Here is a 19306-nt window from a genome sequence, read left to right on the forward strand (position 1 = left end):
TGTAATCACCTATCTTTTCCATAATTAACTTTTGATATTATAATCTCTGTTTAAAATTTTCCATGAAAGTGACAAACTTCAACTTGTTTGTTTTCATGATCACACATTAAGTTGATATGTCAAGGGAAAAAGAATTAAATTAAATATTGTTTTCATCTAAATTTATATAATTACTGGTTCATACTATTTATGGAGGCATTTTTTAAAATTTTAAAATAATTATTGTTAAAAAAATTAAGAAGTTCATTCTTATGAAATGTTGTATTGACCCACTGTAACGTGATTTTTAGGCACATGTTAATTGTTGTCTTTACGATATCATTAATTCTACTTACTCTCACAACCAAAACTTCCATCTGCTAGCATGTAATAGACAATAATTATAGATTTTAAATAGAATCACACATATATATATATATATGAATGAATATGATAAAAAGAATTATTATAAAAACTCTTTTCTACATATGTATACATATACCATAGAATGTGAACTTTCTCTATAATGCCTATTAAAGAAAAGTAAAAGGGGGAAATAAAGAAAATTAATATATTATTGATTTTACAAAGTTCATCCCTTAAACCATATAGAATATATATAAATAGAATATTAATTCTCTCCATAATATTTGGAGGCAATATGTGAATACGAAATGTAAGTGCTATAAAATGAATTGAGGCTATATTTATTAAAAATTGGTGCAATTAGAATGAGGTTTCATCGATGGATGAATCGTAATAGATCTGAATCGCAAACACAGTTGGATTGCTTTTGATCGTGTTTACCTAAAATTATAAATATGTCACATTTTACTGTTATCGTTATCATTACTGTTACTGTTTGGCCCTGACAGTAACAGTAATGATAACGATGAAAGTAACAATAAATGTGGTAAATTCATGATTTTCATACTTTACAATAACGATATCTACAATGGTAAAGGTAAAGATAGTGGATCTCATGAAATTTTCATCAACAATCAGATTGAACACATTTTATTCCTCAATTAGTTTATACAATTTGATTACAAATTTTAAAGTGGATCTCATATCTCATTACAATTAGCTAAATAACAAAAAAAATAATCAACTGGGGTCCACTTTTTATATTACCATTGATGGAATACTTTTCAACTGGTGTAAATGTGATCTGAATAAATTTAATTCTATGGTATACATTTTGATATGAAAATTATAGATTTTAAATAGTTCTTATATAATATGGAATAAAATATACAGGTAGTTCTTTTCATTTATATACATATACATGTATATAGTAGCTAATTTTGTTTATCATGGGCACAATTTTAGTAATTTTATTTTTAAGAAAAAAAATCAATTATTGTTTTACCGTTTAAGATTGAAATACTAAATAAGTACACTCAAAAAAGGGGAAAAAAAAAAAAGGTTCATGCCAATTATTATTGTGATTTCATGAACAATGAACAATGAACACATTTTAAAATTTTAGAAATAAAATGTGCAATTAATGAAAGGATTAAATATTTAAAACCTCACTTTCTAATTTTCAGAAAAACCCAAATCAAATAATCAAAAAGTATTACTATGTTTATAGATCATTTGCATTTTCCACACATCAAATTTTAATTAAATTAATCCTAATAAAGAAAAATCTAATAATTGGAAACATTTTTATTTATAAATCTTTGAAAGTTAAGTTTGTTTACTAACAATCAATCTATTAATTGTCCCAAAAAAAAAAAAACTGTCTATTTCATAATTTTTTATAATGTTTTTAAAAAAAACAAATGGGTAGTTGATTTAAATAATAAAACTGTTGAAAATATTTTTAAGTATAACAAAATGTCACTGTCTATCAGTGATAAACCGCATTAGACATCTATCATTGACACTAGTAGATGTCTATCACAATTTATCGTAGATATTGACATATTGCTATATTTGTAAGTAATTTTGTTCGTTTTCCTTTATTTGAGAATAACCCTAAAATCATAGCGAAGCAACCAAGTTTTAGGTTTTAAAAATTGTTATTTATTATCTAATCATTATAGATTGTCTTCTATAATTTAACTTTTTTTTTCATAACTATTTTAACACCAACAAAGAAATTGAGATTTTTTAATCAATTTTTATCCATAAAATTTATTAAGTTATGTCGATTTTTACCTTCAGCCTTCAATTTCATCATATAGCACTCAAAATTTAAAACCAACTATGAAATTTAGGCAAGTGTTTGGTTTCACACAATTATTTTCATCTACCCTAAGTAATTCGAATTATAAGTTAAAACTCTAAAAACAAAATTTAAATAACTAAGTAATGAATGTCCTTTTCTAAGTAATAAATATGTGTTTATATTTAATTTTTTTTATTAATTATAGTTTAGTATTATAAATTATAAATTCAATTTAGATTTTAATTAAACAGTGTAAAAAAATATATTTTAATAAAAATTATATAAAATAAAAAGTGAGAAAATGAGAGAAAAGTACGATATGAATATTAACTAGGAACACTATAAAAAGTTCTAGAATTATGACAGGCTAATAATGTAATTTCATTGATTTAATGAGCTATTATTTATAAAATCAAATAAAGTATATGTTTCAATGAAATATGATTGATTTGTTCTAATTAAACAAGAAATTGTATTGATTTTGGTAAATTAATATCAATTAGATTTAATTATTGACTATATGCAAAATAAAAGGTAAATGAATAAGTTGGGAAAAAAGTAACTTTATATAGGAGAATAAATGATGCCTAAGAAACATTGAATTCTATGACTCTGTACTAAACAAAAGTATCACAAAGCTTTTATTATTTCCTCTATACTAAATGACCTTTTTAAGTAGAATAAGGAAAATTAATAAGTAAAAGTAGCATTTATAAATTTTTAAATATAGAAAAATAAATCAAAATATTTACAAAATATAGCAAAATTTTAGAATTATCAATAATAGTCATTGATAGACATTGATAGACTTCTATCCATGTTTATTATCAGTATTTATCATTGATAGTTCTAAAATTTTGTTATTATCTTGTAAATATTTTCAACTGTTTTATCATTTGAAATGATTTTCCAATTTTATTTTTATCCTTAACTTCAAAATTTGTTAAAAACAATCCTTTGACTTTTTTTTTTTTCATTGACATGATTGTTAATGTATGAAAATTAGAAGATAAACTTAATATTATTTACAAAATCATTTAGTAAATTGATATGAATGTTAATAGGGGTGCCTGACCAAAAAATCTCAACCTGATAACTGACTCAAAAATTTTACTTCTTCTAAATTTCTACCCAACTCAAATCGAAAAAAAAAAGTGTTATCAAATCTCACTAATTTGTAAAAAGAGTAATTATTTTCAAATATAGTAAAATATTATTATGTATCACAAATAGATAATAACATTTTGCTATATTTATAAAAAGTTGATTCTATCTTACTATTTTTAAAAACAATCCTATATGAAAAGGATTTTAAACTATTTCTTTTGAGAAATAAAGTAACAATAACTTTAATCTTTTACATAATTATAAAAACATATCTACATTTCTAAATTTTATACATTAACTATCACGTGGATTTTCATCTTTTATATTTTTAGAAATATTCGTTTTAAATATTATTGAATTTCTTTACACAAATTATACGTATGGGTGCCCATCCAAGTATTACCTTGTTTGTATGCGGCGTAGAAATAGCGGATGATCGTTGGAAATTGGGTTTTGTAGGAAAAGCAAAAAATTGATTTTTTTTTTTTTTTTTTTTTTTTTTTGAGATGAAGAAGAAGAAGAAGAAGCAGTTGCTGACATGAATGAACCTTCCCCACTTTCTTGTGTTTTTTTTAACTATAAATGAATCCTCGTGAATGAAAACGTCTTACATTCACATGCTCATAAACCCCCTTCCTTCTCCACTGCCATTCTTCATCACCACTCACATTTTTCACTCTCTTTTCCCCTTTCTCTCTTCTTCTTCTACTTTTGATTCGTTTCCCCTTTGTAAGTTTTTTATTTCTTCTGCTTTCCTTTCTGGGATTTCTTATTTGCATCATTTACTTTTCTGGGTGTCTCTTATTTTATTGTATTACAGCTTTTTCAGGTGATTTCTTGCATTTGTTTAGCTACCCCATTTACTTTTTTTTTGTTCTTGGTGTGATCTGTACTCTATATGGTTGCTTAGATTGGGCTTTTGCTTTTTCTATTGGGATTTGAGCTGGGGGAGGGGCTATTATATCGTAATTTGTGCCATTTCTGATGCATTGGAAAGAATAACTGATTTCTTGGATTTGGTATTGCTAGTGAGATATGGTTGCGATGGATTCCTGCTTTGTGTCTTTGAAATCCAATACCCATTTGATGAAGGGTGATTGGGGAGGTCTGGATCGTTGTGAGAATGGATTTTATGGTGAGAAAGTTAGAGGAGGTTTTAATGAAAATGTTTGGATTAAGAGCTTGAAATCTGAGAAGAAAGCTTTGAAGCTTACTCCTAATGTTGCTTATGCTGTGGCCACGCCAAATACTTCCAAGCAGCCTTTGGTGAGTTTACTGCATTGGTGGATGGTCATGTTTAATTCATATCTTTGGAATTTTTTATGAAAACCCCATGTTGGTTTTTCTTCATTTTTCACTTCTTTGAATTGGATTTGATTTTGCAGAGCATTCAAGTGCCATTAGTTCCCAAAGTTAAAGCGAATCCCAAAAATGTTGCTTCGATCATATTGGGAGGGGGTGCTGGGACTCACCTGTTTCCCCTTACTAGAAGATCAGCAACACCCGCTGTAAGGAACTAGACTTGGATTTATATATAATTTGATTGTGGAATTTTACAAGGGTCAAGGGCTTAGTTTAGATCATTTTCAAAGCAATTCTCTGTTTTTAACATCAAAGAAACTGTACTTTTGTTCTCACTGATGCTAATGCATTTCTTAGAATATAAGACGCTGTTTTTCTTCTCTTTCGAAACCATGTATTGAAGACAAGTTTTCCTAATAGCTTTTGCCTTTTTTTTAGCTGGTGTAATCATATAGTCCAAGTTATTCACCATCAGGTAGACTAAGCAGTTGGGTAATTTATACAATCTAACCATCTAATATTTACTCACATGGGTAGGTTCCAGTTGGAGGATGCTATAGGCTTATAGATATTCCAATGAGCAACTGCATCAACAGTGGGATCAACAAAATATTTGTGCTTACCCAGTTCAACTCTGCTTCTTTGAATCGTCATATTTCACGCACGTACTTTGGAAATGGTGTCAACTTCGGAGAAGGATTTGTGGAGGTATGGTATGGCGATGTGTTAGGAAGCAATCTTAAATGCTTGAATTGATAATCTATGAGCTTAATGGTAAAAAGATTGGAATCAAACAACTTGGAGAGAGAGTTGATCTTTTCCCTAGCTTGACTGATCGATACGATCATTTGAACCGACTGTTTTATTTGGAAAATGAGCGTACAACTGTGATTATTTTCAGCAGTTAATTATTTCAGATCTATAGATTATGTGATGACCTCGAGCTTACTCTCGATAAATAGGTTCTTGCAGCCACCCAAACATCAGGGGAATCTGGTATGTACTGGTTCCAAGGAACTGCAGATGCCGTGAGACGATTTATTTGGGTATTTGAGGTACCAAAACAAATTCTTCTTTCTTTTGTTCTGTTTGAAACTTCACTGTGTTGATATTTTATAAAGTTGACTCTCATATTAATTTTTATAGGATGCCAAGAACAGAAATGTTGAGAACATCCTAATTTTGGCAGGGGATCATATGTACAGAATGGACTATATGGACTTTGTGCAGGTAATAAATTTCTTTTTGAACCCCCATTCTCATTAAATGTAATAGATCCTATTCTATATGTCAAAAATCTAATTGTATGCTATCATTGGACACAGAATCACATTGATAGAAATGCTGATATTTCAATCTCATGCACAGCTGTGGGCGACAGGTCTTATCAATGTTCTTTTTACCTTATGATTCTTCTTTTAAAATTGCTTTGGTTGTAGGTAATAGGGAAAGTTGTGATAAGTTCAATTGTTTGTCTAAGTTAACTTCAGAACCCAATTTTGTATGCTTGAAGAGCAATGAAATTGAAATTCTCCTAGATCATAGGAATTTATGTATTTATTCTGTAGAATTTTAGAGCCAAAGTCTCATATCTTTTTAATCCACCCTGCAGCCGTGCATCAGACTACGGATTGGTGAAAATAGATGGTAGAGGTCGAATTATCCAGTTTTCTGAAAAGCCAAAGGGAGCCGATTTGAATGCAATGGTAAAAACTGCAGAAAACATAGAATGGTTACTTTTTTCACTTTGCGAATGAACTATTGATTTAAGACATACATGCCATTAAAGCAATCATTCTTGGCTGAATAGGTTCATGTGTACTAAACCTTCTCTTCAATCATTATTGTTTCTCAAACTACATTCGTAATTTAAGCATCAACTTTTGATCTTGTAATTTGAATCTTGTTCAAGTGACTTAATCATCCCAATTGGTCGATTTTCTGCAGCGAGTAGATACATCTTCATTCGGTTTGTCTCGGGAGGAGTCGTTGAAGTCTCCTTACATTGCATCGATGGGAGTTTATGTTTTCAAAACAGAGATTTTGCTAAACCTTTTAAAGTGGAGATATCCTACATCTAATGACTTTGGCTCTGAAATAATTCCTGCAGCTGTAAAGGAGCACAATGTGCAAGTAAGATGATTTTCTATCAACTCTTACTGTTTCTCCATTACTTAAATTTGTCAAGATGATAATAGTGTCAGCCTACTAATATTCAAGAAATCGAAACTCCCGTGTTCTAGAATCTTGGATTAATATCTTGAACTGGTAAAATTTTATATTTTTTGTGGTAATGGTTCTTTATACAAAATGCTGCATAACTTAAGTTCACCTGGAATCAAGTTCGAGTGCTAGAGACCTTTGTTTAGCTGTAACTAGTAAAAAAATAACTCCTATTTTTTACTTTCCTTTCTCTTCTATCCCAGAACCTATATGAATCCCTTATATTTCAACTTCATTTAAGCCATTGTTTTCACATCAGCGATATATGCACGTGTGAGTGTAACCTCTGTTTCTTTCTTCGTTCTTCGTTCTCTTATTCTAAAGGCATATATATTTAGAGACTATTGGGAGGACATTGGAACAATAAAGACCTTCTATGATGTGAACTTGGCCCTCACGGAAGAGGTACACTACATTTCGTGGACTCGAATTGTTTTTGGTTCTGATTTTCCTTTACTGTCGTATAATCAGCCTGTATAGTTTATTACTTGAATTTGTAATCTGTTTCTTAAGAATCTGAATGTGGAATTAAATTAAGTGAAGGCCATAGTTCTTTGCTTGAACCAATGTTTTCAACAGAAAGGACTAGTTTTGTAGAACTTACCTGACACTTGAGTTGGTATTGATTATCAAATTTTCACTTTCTTGCAGTTTCCTAAGTTTGAATTCTATGACCCCGAGATACCTTTCTATACATCTCCTCGATTCTTACCGCCGACCAAGATTGACAAGTGTCAGGTATATCAATAAAACCAATCTGATTTTAAGCTCATATTTAGGACTCTGCTCTTAAGCTTCAGTTAGAGTTTTGCAGATTGTCGATGCAATAATCTCACATGGATGCTTTTTGAGAGAATGTAGTATCCAACATTCGATAATCGGTGAACGGTCAAGATTAGACTATGGTGTTGAACTTAAGGTGAAATCAAAGAACTCATCCTTTCAGAGGAAGCACAGGTTGTTGGATGAACACTTGGATTTGTAACCGAGGTTGCTGTGTTCTTTTTTACAGGATACTATAATGATGGGTGCAGACAATTACCAAACCGAACCTGAAATTGCAGGTCTGCTAGCAGAGGGAAAAGTCCCTATAGGGATTGGACGAAACACGAAAATCAGGTAAGTAGACTCGAACGTTGAGAAACCTATTAAACATAGATCTACACGGGATTCTTCCAATCCAACAGTGTTGATGGGTATCATGATGGGGGGGGTTTGTTGCAGGAACTGTATAATCGACAAGAATGCGAAAATTGGGAAGGATGTACTCATTATGAACAAAGACGTAAGCATATCCAACCCGACTCAACAATAGGCATTCAGTCTCGAAAACCCCATTATTCTCTTTGCATTAATATATTTCTCCGTCAATTCCAGGGCGTCCAAGAAGCAGATCGGCCTGAACAGGGATTCTACATTCGGTCGGGAATCACCATTGTACCGGAAAAGGAAACGATCGAAGACGGCACAGTTATATGAACAGATCCCAAAAATCCTCAGCTTGGGTTTGGAAGACATGTTGGAAGTTGGTTTTCATGAGATTGCCTGCACTGTGGCAGGTGAAGAATGGCATATGCAGCATTTGTAGGTGAGAACAAGGAGAAAGGTCTTGATTACAGAGAGACTGAATTTAAAGCTTCTTTCAGATATTTATAGAGATAGTATTAAGAGGTTTGTAGAAAAGAAAGTTCCACATGGGGGAGAGATCATCTAAACTAGAAATTCTTTGTCTTCAGTGTAATTCTCTACAATAAGAGTGGCTACACAGCCAGATTAGTTCATAAGAAAAATATTATGTTGATTTATTATCCATAATCATTTCCTTCTATAAGTTGATTGATGCTTGGTGCACTTTCAAGACGACTTGGGGAGTTTTCAAATTGAAATTAACATCAACATCTTTGATTAATTGCATTTGCATTCATACGTTTTAATAATCATGTGTTAAATCAATCTGGTTTACGTTGTGTACACAGGCAGGGACTAATTTTAAGATACTACCAAGACTAAAATTAGATTACAGACCAAAATGCAGTGGTAAGTCTAATAGTCAGAAATAGCATTTTTTACTTTTCATCCTACAAAATTACCACCTTTTTTAAAACCATCAAATAGTTTTTTTTAGAACGGCCACTCATATTTGGTAAAAGAATAAATTTTTTTTAGCTTATTTATTGTTTTGGCCAGCCCTTCTTATCTCGCTAGATTAAAGATCGAGATTCTAATAATTTTTCTAAATATTATATAATATATCTCAATCTTATACCAAATCTTATATATTTTCAAATTTTCTCCAAATTCGGTTATCTTTACTAAATATTGTATCAAAATCTATCACTTTACCAATTATTCTAAATGAATTTTTTAGATGGATCTCAGGTGATTGGTTTTTATTTTTTTAAATTTTAGGAAATATTAAATTGTTCAGAAAAAATTAGGTAGGATATGAAAAAGGAAATTATTTTAAATGGTAAAACTGTTGAAAATGTTTACAAGATATAACAAAATTTTCGATTTATCAATGATAGACTCTGATAGACTTCTATTAATTTCTAAATTTTTTTCTTATTTTGTAAATATTTTATTTTATTTTTCTATATTTAAAAACAACCCATATGAAAATATATGAAATTTCGATATTAATCTTGGACAGATTACTGCCGAGATTTTATATATTTTACTTAATATTTTTTACAAAATTTAATCTTCCTCAAAATTTTAAAATCAAAATGAAATCATTCATCTGAAAAAATCTAATTGGTAAATTCATTTAAAAATTTAAAAATTCTTATAATTTTGGAAAACATTGATAAAAATTTATGTAAGAATTAAAAATAATATTTAGTAAAGATAAAGAATTAAAAATAATATTTAGTAAAGATAAACAAATTTGGATAAATTTTGAAAATATATAAGTTTCGGTATAAGATTTGGATAGATTCCATAATATTTGAAAAAAATATAGTAGAATCTAGGTATTAAATCGGTCAAGATGTATTGAGAAAGGCCGAAAGGGCCAAAATGTTATTTTTTTAAACTAAATCTTGGTGGTCGATCTTTGCCTGCAATGATGATGAAAAACTATTTGAACGAATTTTAAAAAAGATGCTAATTTTGTAAGATGAAAACTTGTTATTTCTAATAATTCCACCTCCAATCTTAAGAAGAAAAAAACATAAAAGAGAGAGAAATATCCTCCTTTGAAACATATTTTTTTATAATACCATAATTTTTCATGGATGATTGGTCCCGCGATGTTTCATTAAAGAAATTTAATTCGTTTAAAATGGAGTTGATTTATATTAGTTTTGTATATAAGCTCTAATATTTGATCCATTGTTTCTTTCTCATGAACATGTGCTTTATTTTGTTTTAGGTCATGTTTATGCCTATGCAATCAAAATTAGTCAAGTCATAATAGATTTTCATTCATGTACCAATCGTAATGTAATAGGTCTCAATCATAAAAGAAATTGAATTGCTTTAAGCTTGTTTGCATAAGTAGTTTATAATCGTTATTTGACTTCCATTTAGTCCATTTATATCGATACTTATAATGGAATATAATAGATTTGATTATTACAATGCACCCAACATCTAGATCAATACTGAGATCGGAATTAATATAATCGATATCCATGATGTCCATAATGTTTGTTCAACGTACCAATATAGAAATGATACTATAATGTAAAGAAAAAAAATAATATAACAAAAAGGGACAAAAAAGGAAGAAGAAAGAGTATCATTGTCGATCACATGTATCAGTATCATCAAAATCAATATTCAATATCATCTCACCAATAATCGTATATAGCCATATATATACCTACCAATATTGATTTAAACATAGTCAAAATTGTTGAACAGAATTTGATAGGTGGAGACAAAATCTGAAAATTCAGCAAAGATACACACAAAAAGAGTAATAAGTGTCATGTAATCATCAATAGTAATCGAATTAATGACCCACCTAGTAGAATTAGAGCTCGAAATTACGAATTTCGTCGTAGGACCCAATATTCATTACGATTATAGAATGCTGGTAAACACCAACAAACGTAATTAACTAAGTCTCACTTTTTAGATTAGTCGTTCTAATTTTATATTACCATAATTTTGCTTTTTTTTTTTTTTTTTTTTTTGTTGTCAGCAAGAATCTATGACATGTGGCAGCATAGATGTATTTTTAGATGGACACGTGGATAAGGATGCGGCGACTCCACACTTCCGCTGTAGTTTAACTAACTAATCTAAATCCCGACAAATCGGAGAAGAAGAAGCAACTTCATCCAAACGGTAAAAATGGCTGAATCAAATCGGGTTATGTTCCAGAAGAATGTGGTTTGTGCTCTCATTGCCGATGTCTCTAGCGATGATTTCCCTGATCGGTTTATTGGCTTTGTTCATCTCTCAAGCTTGTTTCTATGGTGTATTCAGGTACTTCCAATGAATCTTGCCTTCAAATGTCTTCAATGGCTGAATTCTGATGATTCAGGAGATTCAAAAATTGGAAAATGGAATTGAGTGCATTGAGTCTGAGGAGACTATAGAGACTGTTTGTGGGCTTCTGGGGTTTCTTGCACAGAATCCACACATTGGCCAAACCAAGGTTTTTCTTCTTCTTGATTGTGTGTTCCTGTGAATTCTAACGTGCACTACAAATGTTAAGCAGTTCGATAACTTTTGATTGGTTTTTGTTGTCCTTTTTAGGTGGGTGAGTTGGGCAAGACATTCTTGTGGGATCCTTATTTTCCTGCTGGGATGAAGAATACGTTTTTCCATGAAATATTAGAAGTGCAATTGTCCAAAAGTTCAAAATAGTTCTAGGCTCCAACTACCATAAAAAGGAGTACGTCTTTGATTTCTAACCATCCCAATTTGGAGTACTTAAAGTTTGTTGTACTAACTTAGTTATATGGGTGGTATAATACTAAGAGAGATTCTTGAAATTATAGTCGGAAGAGATTCTTTGATTATCATGATATTTCAAGGTTTATAGTTTTACCTTCCGTTTGTAGTTTTTCCATATTAATTATTGTGTTCCCAATTTTATTGCTTTCTTTTGATTTCTCTATTATTTCAACAAGTAGCAACGGTTGACTCCCCTTATTTTGTTGGTTAGAAATGAGATATAGATATGCCAAATACATGTTTAGACTACTGGTTTAAGGGTTGAGGAAGCAAAAGGCAGATCATAAGACTCAGGCAACTGAGGCTTCTCTACTAGTGAAGTTCAAATAGTAAAGTCATGGAGTGTTTGTAATCGTTTGCTCTTCTATTATAGAATGCAGCAATTCATTTGATTTTGTAATCAAGTGGTTCGACAGCATAGTGGCCAAAAGTTATATCTGATTTTCGGTAGGGGAAATAGCATGAATAGCAGAGAATTATCTATATGCAGTTGAGTAACACAATTGCTTCTTTGCTTGGATATTGTGAATTCAGGTTTGATAATGAAGAACATGTCCTCCATGTCTATGGTGACCAAAACATAATAGACGCTTTTCATATACTATGGGAGAAACAAATTGGTGCATTTGCTGTAACAGAGAGAGGAAATAAGAGGCTTATTGGTTCTGAATATTTATTTCAGAACAGAAAGCAAGTTCCTTTCAACCCCATACTAGTTTGCATGATCTGATTTCTGAATGATCTACCAATCAGTTTTGCTTCATTTTTCAACAATAATATATTGCAAGCATTTAAATTTATTGATGCAATTGCTAATGGATTTTAATTGATGAACACAACTGCAGAAGGCTAACGGTGAAGGAGTTCATCCATATGGAACCGAATAAAGCACAAGCAGATGCCAACTTCGCAGGGCGCCAAAGGGCACTTACCTTGTCCGGTGTACATCCTCTAATCAACAGTAAACTTCCAAATATGCACACCCCAGTGACTAACTAACAAGAGAGATGACACACTGAAGCAAGTGATGACAACAATGGTAGAGACAAATAGCAGCTACAGCTTTATTGTCAATAATTTGCAGCAAGCAACAGGGATACTCATTTTGCGAGACATGATAACTCAGTTTGCTCCTCCCTGTCAACCATTCAAGGAGGTAGTTTTTTTTAATCTGTTCTGGAACAAACTGGTTGTCAGGTTAGAAATGTTACCATAATTTGTAACAGAACAGTTTAGTTATAGGCTGAGTTCAACCTGAGAAACATAGATGTAACACAGAACTAATCGTATAACAAAAAGATGGGGAAAAAAGAGATGGTTTGTTCAGACTCCACCAATTTCCATACTATATGAAAACTCACGGCTTCGAACTACTGAACAGGTTTCTCCAGCTACTTCAACCATATATTGGTCGTATGTTTGTATCTTCCCTGAAAAAGTAGGCGTTGATAAAACCATATGCAAAAAGTGGTACCATATATTGAGAAAGGGAAATGCAGTATCTGCACTTTCAATGGTTCCACGCAGAGTACAAATCACTTAAAACTATAGAATTGTATACAAGCTCGCTGTTCATTTCTTTACTGCAAATAGGTGGATGCCTCACGTTTCCTTTTAGCCCCGGGAGAAAGAACGTGGCTAAGTGGTTGCTTTAGCACAAAACCACGTAAAGAGAGCCAACAACCTTCCTCTGACTCCATTCAGGTAGTGGTATGAAGTGTAACGAGCTTATCCATAAGCTTAATTTAGCCCTTAGGCCCAACGCAGACAATTGGAGGTCGATGATAGTTTAGCAAATCATTAAAGCAACATTTGTGGTCTCTCTAGCAGTTCAAACTTGAGTTGAGAATGGCCAGGGACTTTCATGGAAATAACTTCATTTCAAAATATCAACAGTATCAGAAACCTGAGAGACTTGGGGCAGTCATATTCCCTCGATATTCCAAACTAAAGAAGATCCTCTTCTGACAAACTCACATGGCTGAAGCCCAGTCACTGTCTTGCCCATCAATGCCATAGCAGCTATACTGGGAAATGCCTGATGTAATGTTGGTTTTGAACCCTGTGATTTGTGAACCACTGCAGTTTCAAGATTTCTTTCACGAGGTGTCCATCTGTTATGACACAATCTGCGAATCCACGGATTGGAGAGTATCATTTCTCGATTATTTGATCTTAAGTTGCTGCTATCCTTTACTATAGCTGTTGCTTGAGCAATTGCTAATTGTTCTTGTCCATGGAGTGGACCCCTAGAGCGGTCCGAGCTGGTTGAGCTGCATTTCATTTTACTAAAGAGTAGATTGCCTTTATCGCAAGAAGAGTCTTCTTCCTTTTTTGTACTCTTTGTATCATGGACAGACTCTGAGGCACATGGTCTAAGGCGTTTAACCCACTCGTTGTGTATCTCCCGTTTAGAAGAGTCCTCTGGAGGGACATTAGAGTTTGAAAATCTTGGCTGGTCAGCATTTGGAAGGAGGTGCTCTACATCCAAAGTTTGAGTTTTAGAGGTACTTGACTCCCCGTTGTCCATCAAGCTTGCAGAAGTTGAACGATTGGGTGGCCTTTCATTTATATCAAGTAATCTTTGCTTCGGAAGCTGATCATCAATTTGTTTTCTAGCCGAATTGGCTGCACTCACAGAAAGCAATGGTGATTTTGAACTCCTCAACCCCTGCAAATCACAGATCCCTATTAGTTCAGTATAAAAATTTGTGATACTTGAAGTTCAATGTCAATGGTATTTACAATATCCAAGGCCAGATGAGCTAACCATCCAACCTGCATTTGTATTTTCATGAACATTCAAGCAAATAATAGTTTCTATGGGACTAATACAGTTGGACGTTTGGGAAGCATGTGATAATAGACTAAAATGTTTATCATGGGAACAAAAAGAGGCCAAAAAAGAGGAAATACAGAGCAAGATAACATAATAGAACAAGATTGAATTAGCTGAAAGGAAAACACAGACAACGGGCAGCAGTATCACATTAGGCAACAGCGTGTAATGATGCGTGTCGAATGGCGTAAATCTGATTTGACTTGCTGGGGATTGAGCATATAAAAGAGTGAGATGTCAGATAGGATCCATTTTACCTTATTTGCTTGTGATGTATCCGCACCTGCAATAGAAGGGCAAATCCACAAATTAGAAGAAAGCAAAGATTAACAAACAAATAGTAAGAAAGTCGTAATTGGAAATAAGTGAAAATATAGTTTGTCGTAGATGATTCAATAGCGTTTTTGTCGACCAATGTTTTTGCCTTCTCTTTGTGATTTTAACTTTCAACAAAAGTGGAACACTCAGATGACAAAAATTTGAAAACATACCCCTCAAATGGTTCCCTTGGTATGCATCCATGTCCATAATATCAGTTTCAGATGATGATTCATTGCTCAAAGAAGCCGCACTCCTCATATTTCCAAAATTTTCATTTTCTCCATAGAGGTTGCTAGAAGGTTGTATCAATTCATTATCATTCTGATCATGTCTGCCAGAATTAGTGGATGAACTAAGGAGTGCACATGTAGTTTTTTCTTTAAGATTGGTAGATGCTACTACCTCTCTAAACTCCTGACCTTCATACAAGTCAACATCAGTCTTTTTAGTGATCATAAAACGGTGAGTTGTCTGACAAAACTTTGGAGGACCCTTGAGCGCCTGTCCAACAGAGTCTACAGTGGTACATATTCTCATAGTTTCCACGTCATGGACAGAAAATGGGAGTCTCTGCATTGAGTAACCTCCATGGTATAAGTATTCTGGTAACGTAGTGCCTGCATGGTTGATCTGGCTTTGAAAGGGTAAGGTATCAGAACTACTTTTCCTAGTATCACATTGTATAGGGTATGGATTTGGTTGGTCAAGATTGCTTGACGATGGATTATGCAGTAAAAACGTTCGCATGTGCTGTCTTGACAGTGCATTTGTAGCTTGAGTTGAATCCAAAAGTTGGTTGATTTTTGTCTCTTGCACAAAAAGGGTCGAATAAGTATGGAAATTACTATTTCCAACCTGTTTTTTGGAGGACAAATAGGAACTTGGTTCGTTGTTGACGTTTTGTTCACACTTGGTGAATGGAAACCTATTACCCATTCCATATGGTATAAAGCTGGAAGCTGATCCCATAGCCTCATCTCCAATAAGTGGTGAAACGCTAAGGGCATTGTTGTTAAGAAGTTTATTGGAATTCTCATGTTGCTGTTGATATGCTCTAATGTCTATGGACTTCATCTTTTCCTTCCTGGGCTTACCTCTATCAGGAACTACTGCAAGCAGCGATGGCGATCGACTCTTTCCATCCAGAGAAGAAGTGTTGTGCCCAGAGCCAGAACAAGTATGAAATTTCAAATCTCCACCTTGACTAGCCGTAGCCTGTTCAATATTCATAGCCAGTTTACCCCCTCTATGCTGAGAAACATTGAGCATAGGCAAGGACTCAGAATCTAACCTTTCTTTCCTCCTCTTCTTAGATCTCCCAGTCAAACCCTCATTCTTGGGATTATCTGCACTTACTCCTGCTACTTCTCCAGACCCAATGTCAAGTTTTCCAGTGATAGTAGCTGGCACTGGACCATCAAGCAAAGGGCGCTTCCTAGTTTGAGAACTTTCTTCGCCAGACTCACCGCTGGTCGATAAATTATTGGAACCTCCATTTGCTGATTTGCAGCTTGAACGTGACCAGTGAGCCAACCAAACTGAATGGTAGGGTCGCATTGACATTCCATTCCCTTCTAGGTATGACTTTGTGAAATGATCAGACATGGTAACAAGACAATCCTTCACTGCTAGCACCTGAAAAGTGTCCAAAGCAAAACTTATAAGGAAAAGAAAAAACAGAATAACGGGCTATCGCACCCTTCACCCAACAAATTAAGTCTCAAAAACCAGACAAGAGCCCCTCACCCAGCGCAGTTCACAGTGAAGGAAAATCCAACCAACCAATAACACTAGAAAAGGAAAAACAATGGGCAAAAACTACAACATACTTCAAAATGAAGCCAAAACAATTCATAACCAGGAGTTCATTAAATTAACAACAAAATATCACAAACAGTATGCATCTCCAGAATCCCAGAACAATTCGAACATTTGACAATACTTTGGATGAATGTAAGCAACATACTCCAGGAAACCTACAGCACTTCTTATCACCAAAAAAAAAAAAAAGTTATCTTTGCAGACGAAGAGAAGTTTAGATATCCAAATCTGAAAACTGAAGCAAATATAAACCAAAAAAATGGATGCAGAGAGAAGAAATTCTCCAGAGAAGCAACAGTACGGCCTGAAAGAGAGCTAGAAAGAGGGAGACGAAATTTTGGCTACGGATGAGGGAGGAGATTACAGAGACGAAAGAGTATGTAACGAACCGACTTTCTAAGACCTCTATAGCTGGGGTTATTACTACATGCATGATCATCCAAATTTAAAATCAATTAAAAAAAGACGGTTTTAATCTAAAAGAAATGAGGAACTAGTTTTTTTTAAATAATAATAATAATAATAATAATAAACACTGTTGAAACAATTTATTCAAAACAAAATAACTTTTCCATTTAGGATCCCGGAAGAAACATTTAAAAGAGAATAATGTCAAAATGGGAGCAAATCAAACTTTAATGAAAACGCTAAAAGAGTTATAGAGACACAGGCTAATGCAAAAATGACAATACTAGTCCCATGCCACCACCAACATACCACATCGTCATGCGCCCTATATGTTCTTGTCTTTACCTGGAAAACGTTAAGAAGAAAAGGATGAGTATTTAAAAATACTCGGTAAGTAATTCCACTACGCAATCACATGCAAACATGAGTTAAAACTTTTAACCAGTGGAACCTAAAACTTTGCCTTTCTAATTCTCACTACGTTTTTATTCTCTTGGATGTGCATCAATTTTATACCCATCAGTTTAAGGTATATCAATTCCATATACATTGAACCCTCTAAACATGCATCAATTTCATGCATGGATACATATCTATTATATACACAGAAAATCTAAGCATTTAAGTTTTGTGTAACTTAAATCTCTTGGACTTGCATTAACTTCATGCAGTCGATACTATGATAAGAAAAGGAGAATACATATTTCTGAATTTATAACTTCATGTAATGACACATACATGAGGTCCCACATAAATTCACATAAAACTCTAGTCATGCCTAACATATAATTGTGCATCAAAATCATTCATAAATTTCATAATAAATCACGTAAAGGATCATACTCAATCAACACACATATACATCAACAATTCAGCTGACAAAGCCAAAACATCACAAACAAATTTCGTCCGACACTACGGCGTTCCAGTAGTAGTTCTACTTATTTCACAATGGAGTACCAACAATTTCCAAAAAGTAACTTGGTACCACTTGAAGTGCTAGACGGTCCTGAAATTTTATCCATGAGAACTTCAAACAAAGCTACTCCAGAACTCAAATTAAACGCCATTAACTTATCTCAATAAAATTCAACAACAAAATAAATCCCCCTTTTGACTTTCAACCACCTCAAATCAATCCTAAATATTAAACTTAAATTAATACCCACAACTAAGACCAAATTACATGTGGTAAATTATACCCAAAAATATGCTTAAAGAGTCCACTACGAACCTGAACACAACGAAATTTCAGGGGTTAGACCCAAAACAACAGCAACAGTGGATTCGAAAGGGGTTGGAATCTCGATAATCACCAAAAATTTACTAATTGAACCTTAATTCCTCCTGGTCAGCATACTAACAGCATTCAAAACTTTAGAACTCGAATCTTAACCAGAAATGGCATGGGTAAAGGAAATGAGTCGAACAGACTGTGGGTAACAAGAGAATAACGTGAAGAGAGCTTTCAAACCAAGGCTGTAACGTCGCAACACGGGCTGGATGCGGAAGATCTGATGCTGCCTTGGTTGTTCAGGCTGTGAGCAACAACGTCCGACGACAGGGAGCAACGCGGCGACGAGGATCGAAGTCGACGGCCGGAGGAGGAGGACGATCAGCCGGGGGGTCTGAGAAGTGGTGACGGCGTTTGCTGTGAGAAGAAATTGAGAAAGAGGCTGTAAGAGAGACGAAAACGGAAGACGAAAGAGAGTGAGAAGAAAGCTGGGAGATAAGGAAGAGACGGTGATGGCAGGCGGCAGCAGATTTCTTAAAAAATAAATAAAAATAAAAACTTTTTTTTTTCTTTCTGTACTCAACTCTCTAATAATAACGAATTTTGTTTAGAAAAAAGAATCCCAACGAATTTCAAATGAATTAAGGCCACTTTTATCCGATCGTGATAAAAATTGATTTAATCGAAATGAGATTTCATTGATAAATGTAGAGAGTATATCATCATAAGTTGTTAATCCAACCTTCCTTATCAATTTCCATCTCCATGTGTATTATGTATTTGTACAGTACAATGACATATTTTTCCATCGGACCACACTCGTAGACATGCTCGTATAGCAAAAAAATGATTTATTGGGAGGGCCATGAGAAATCCACCTTGTACCTTCGATCCTAATAGACCTAATCAATCTTCCAAAATATGTGGTAGCATTTGGAGTACTAAATTGATTATTGTAGTAAGTGATTAGTATAGTATG

The 19306-nt window shown here is 33.2% G+C and overlaps 2 protein-coding genes and 1 long non-coding RNA gene across 4 annotated transcripts; 2 read left to right on the forward strand and 1 right to left on the reverse strand.

Moving 5' to 3' along the window:
• Positions 1 to 3695: 3695 nt before the first annotated feature.
• On the forward strand, positions 3696 to 8650 carry LOC120089396 (glucose-1-phosphate adenylyltransferase large subunit 1-like). The gene is made up of 15 exons (XM_039046848.2): positions 3696 to 3994; positions 4295 to 4531; positions 4651 to 4773; positions 5105 to 5275; positions 5530 to 5622; positions 5714 to 5797; positions 5893 to 5948; positions 6180 to 6273; positions 6515 to 6700; positions 7115 to 7195; positions 7442 to 7528; positions 7605 to 7709; positions 7803 to 7909; positions 8015 to 8075; positions 8168 to 8650. The coding sequence occupies exons 2-15, from the start codon at positions 4301 to 4303 to the stop codon at positions 8267 to 8269; spliced, it is 1581 nt and encodes a 526-aa protein (XP_038902776.1). The 5' UTR covers positions 3696 to 3994; positions 4295 to 4300; the 3' UTR covers positions 8270 to 8650.
• Positions 8651 to 10981: 2331 nt separating this feature from the next.
• LOC120089129 (uncharacterized) lies at positions 10982 to 12352 on the forward strand. Its single transcript, XR_016523931.1, has 3 exons — positions 10982 to 11134; positions 11231 to 11402; positions 11504 to 12352. It is a non-coding gene; the product is annotated as an uncharacterized LOC120089129 (long non-coding RNA).
• An 811-nt stretch (positions 12353 to 13163) lies between these two features.
• LOC120087576 (uncharacterized) lies at positions 13164 to 19048 on the reverse strand. Of its 2 annotated transcripts, XM_039044390.2 has the most exons (5): positions 18328 to 18954; positions 17403 to 17438; positions 15035 to 16499; positions 14801 to 14826; positions 13164 to 14375 (listed from the first exon to the last, which is right to left on the reverse strand). In XM_039044390.2, exons 3-5 carry the CDS (start codon positions 16467 to 16469, stop codon positions 13629 to 13631), a joined length of 2208 nt encoding a protein of 735 aa, XP_038900318.1. In that variant the 5' UTR covers positions 16470 to 16499; positions 17403 to 17438; positions 18328 to 18954; the 3' UTR covers positions 13164 to 13628. The 2 variants fall into 2 exon arrangements, with proteins under 2 accessions (XP_038900318.1, XP_038900319.1); XM_039044391.2 differs by lacking the exon at positions 17403 to 17438 and having other exon boundaries at positions 18328 to 19048.
• Between the last annotated feature and the right edge of the window lie 258 nt (positions 19049 to 19306).

Source organism: Benincasa hispida, chromosome 10 (assembly GCF_027475165.1).
Source record: "Benincasa hispida cultivar pf3 chromosome 10, pf3_genome.v1.1, whole genome shotgun sequence".
NCBI lineage: Eukaryota > Viridiplantae > Streptophyta > Magnoliopsida > Cucurbitales > Cucurbitaceae > Benincasa > Benincasa hispida.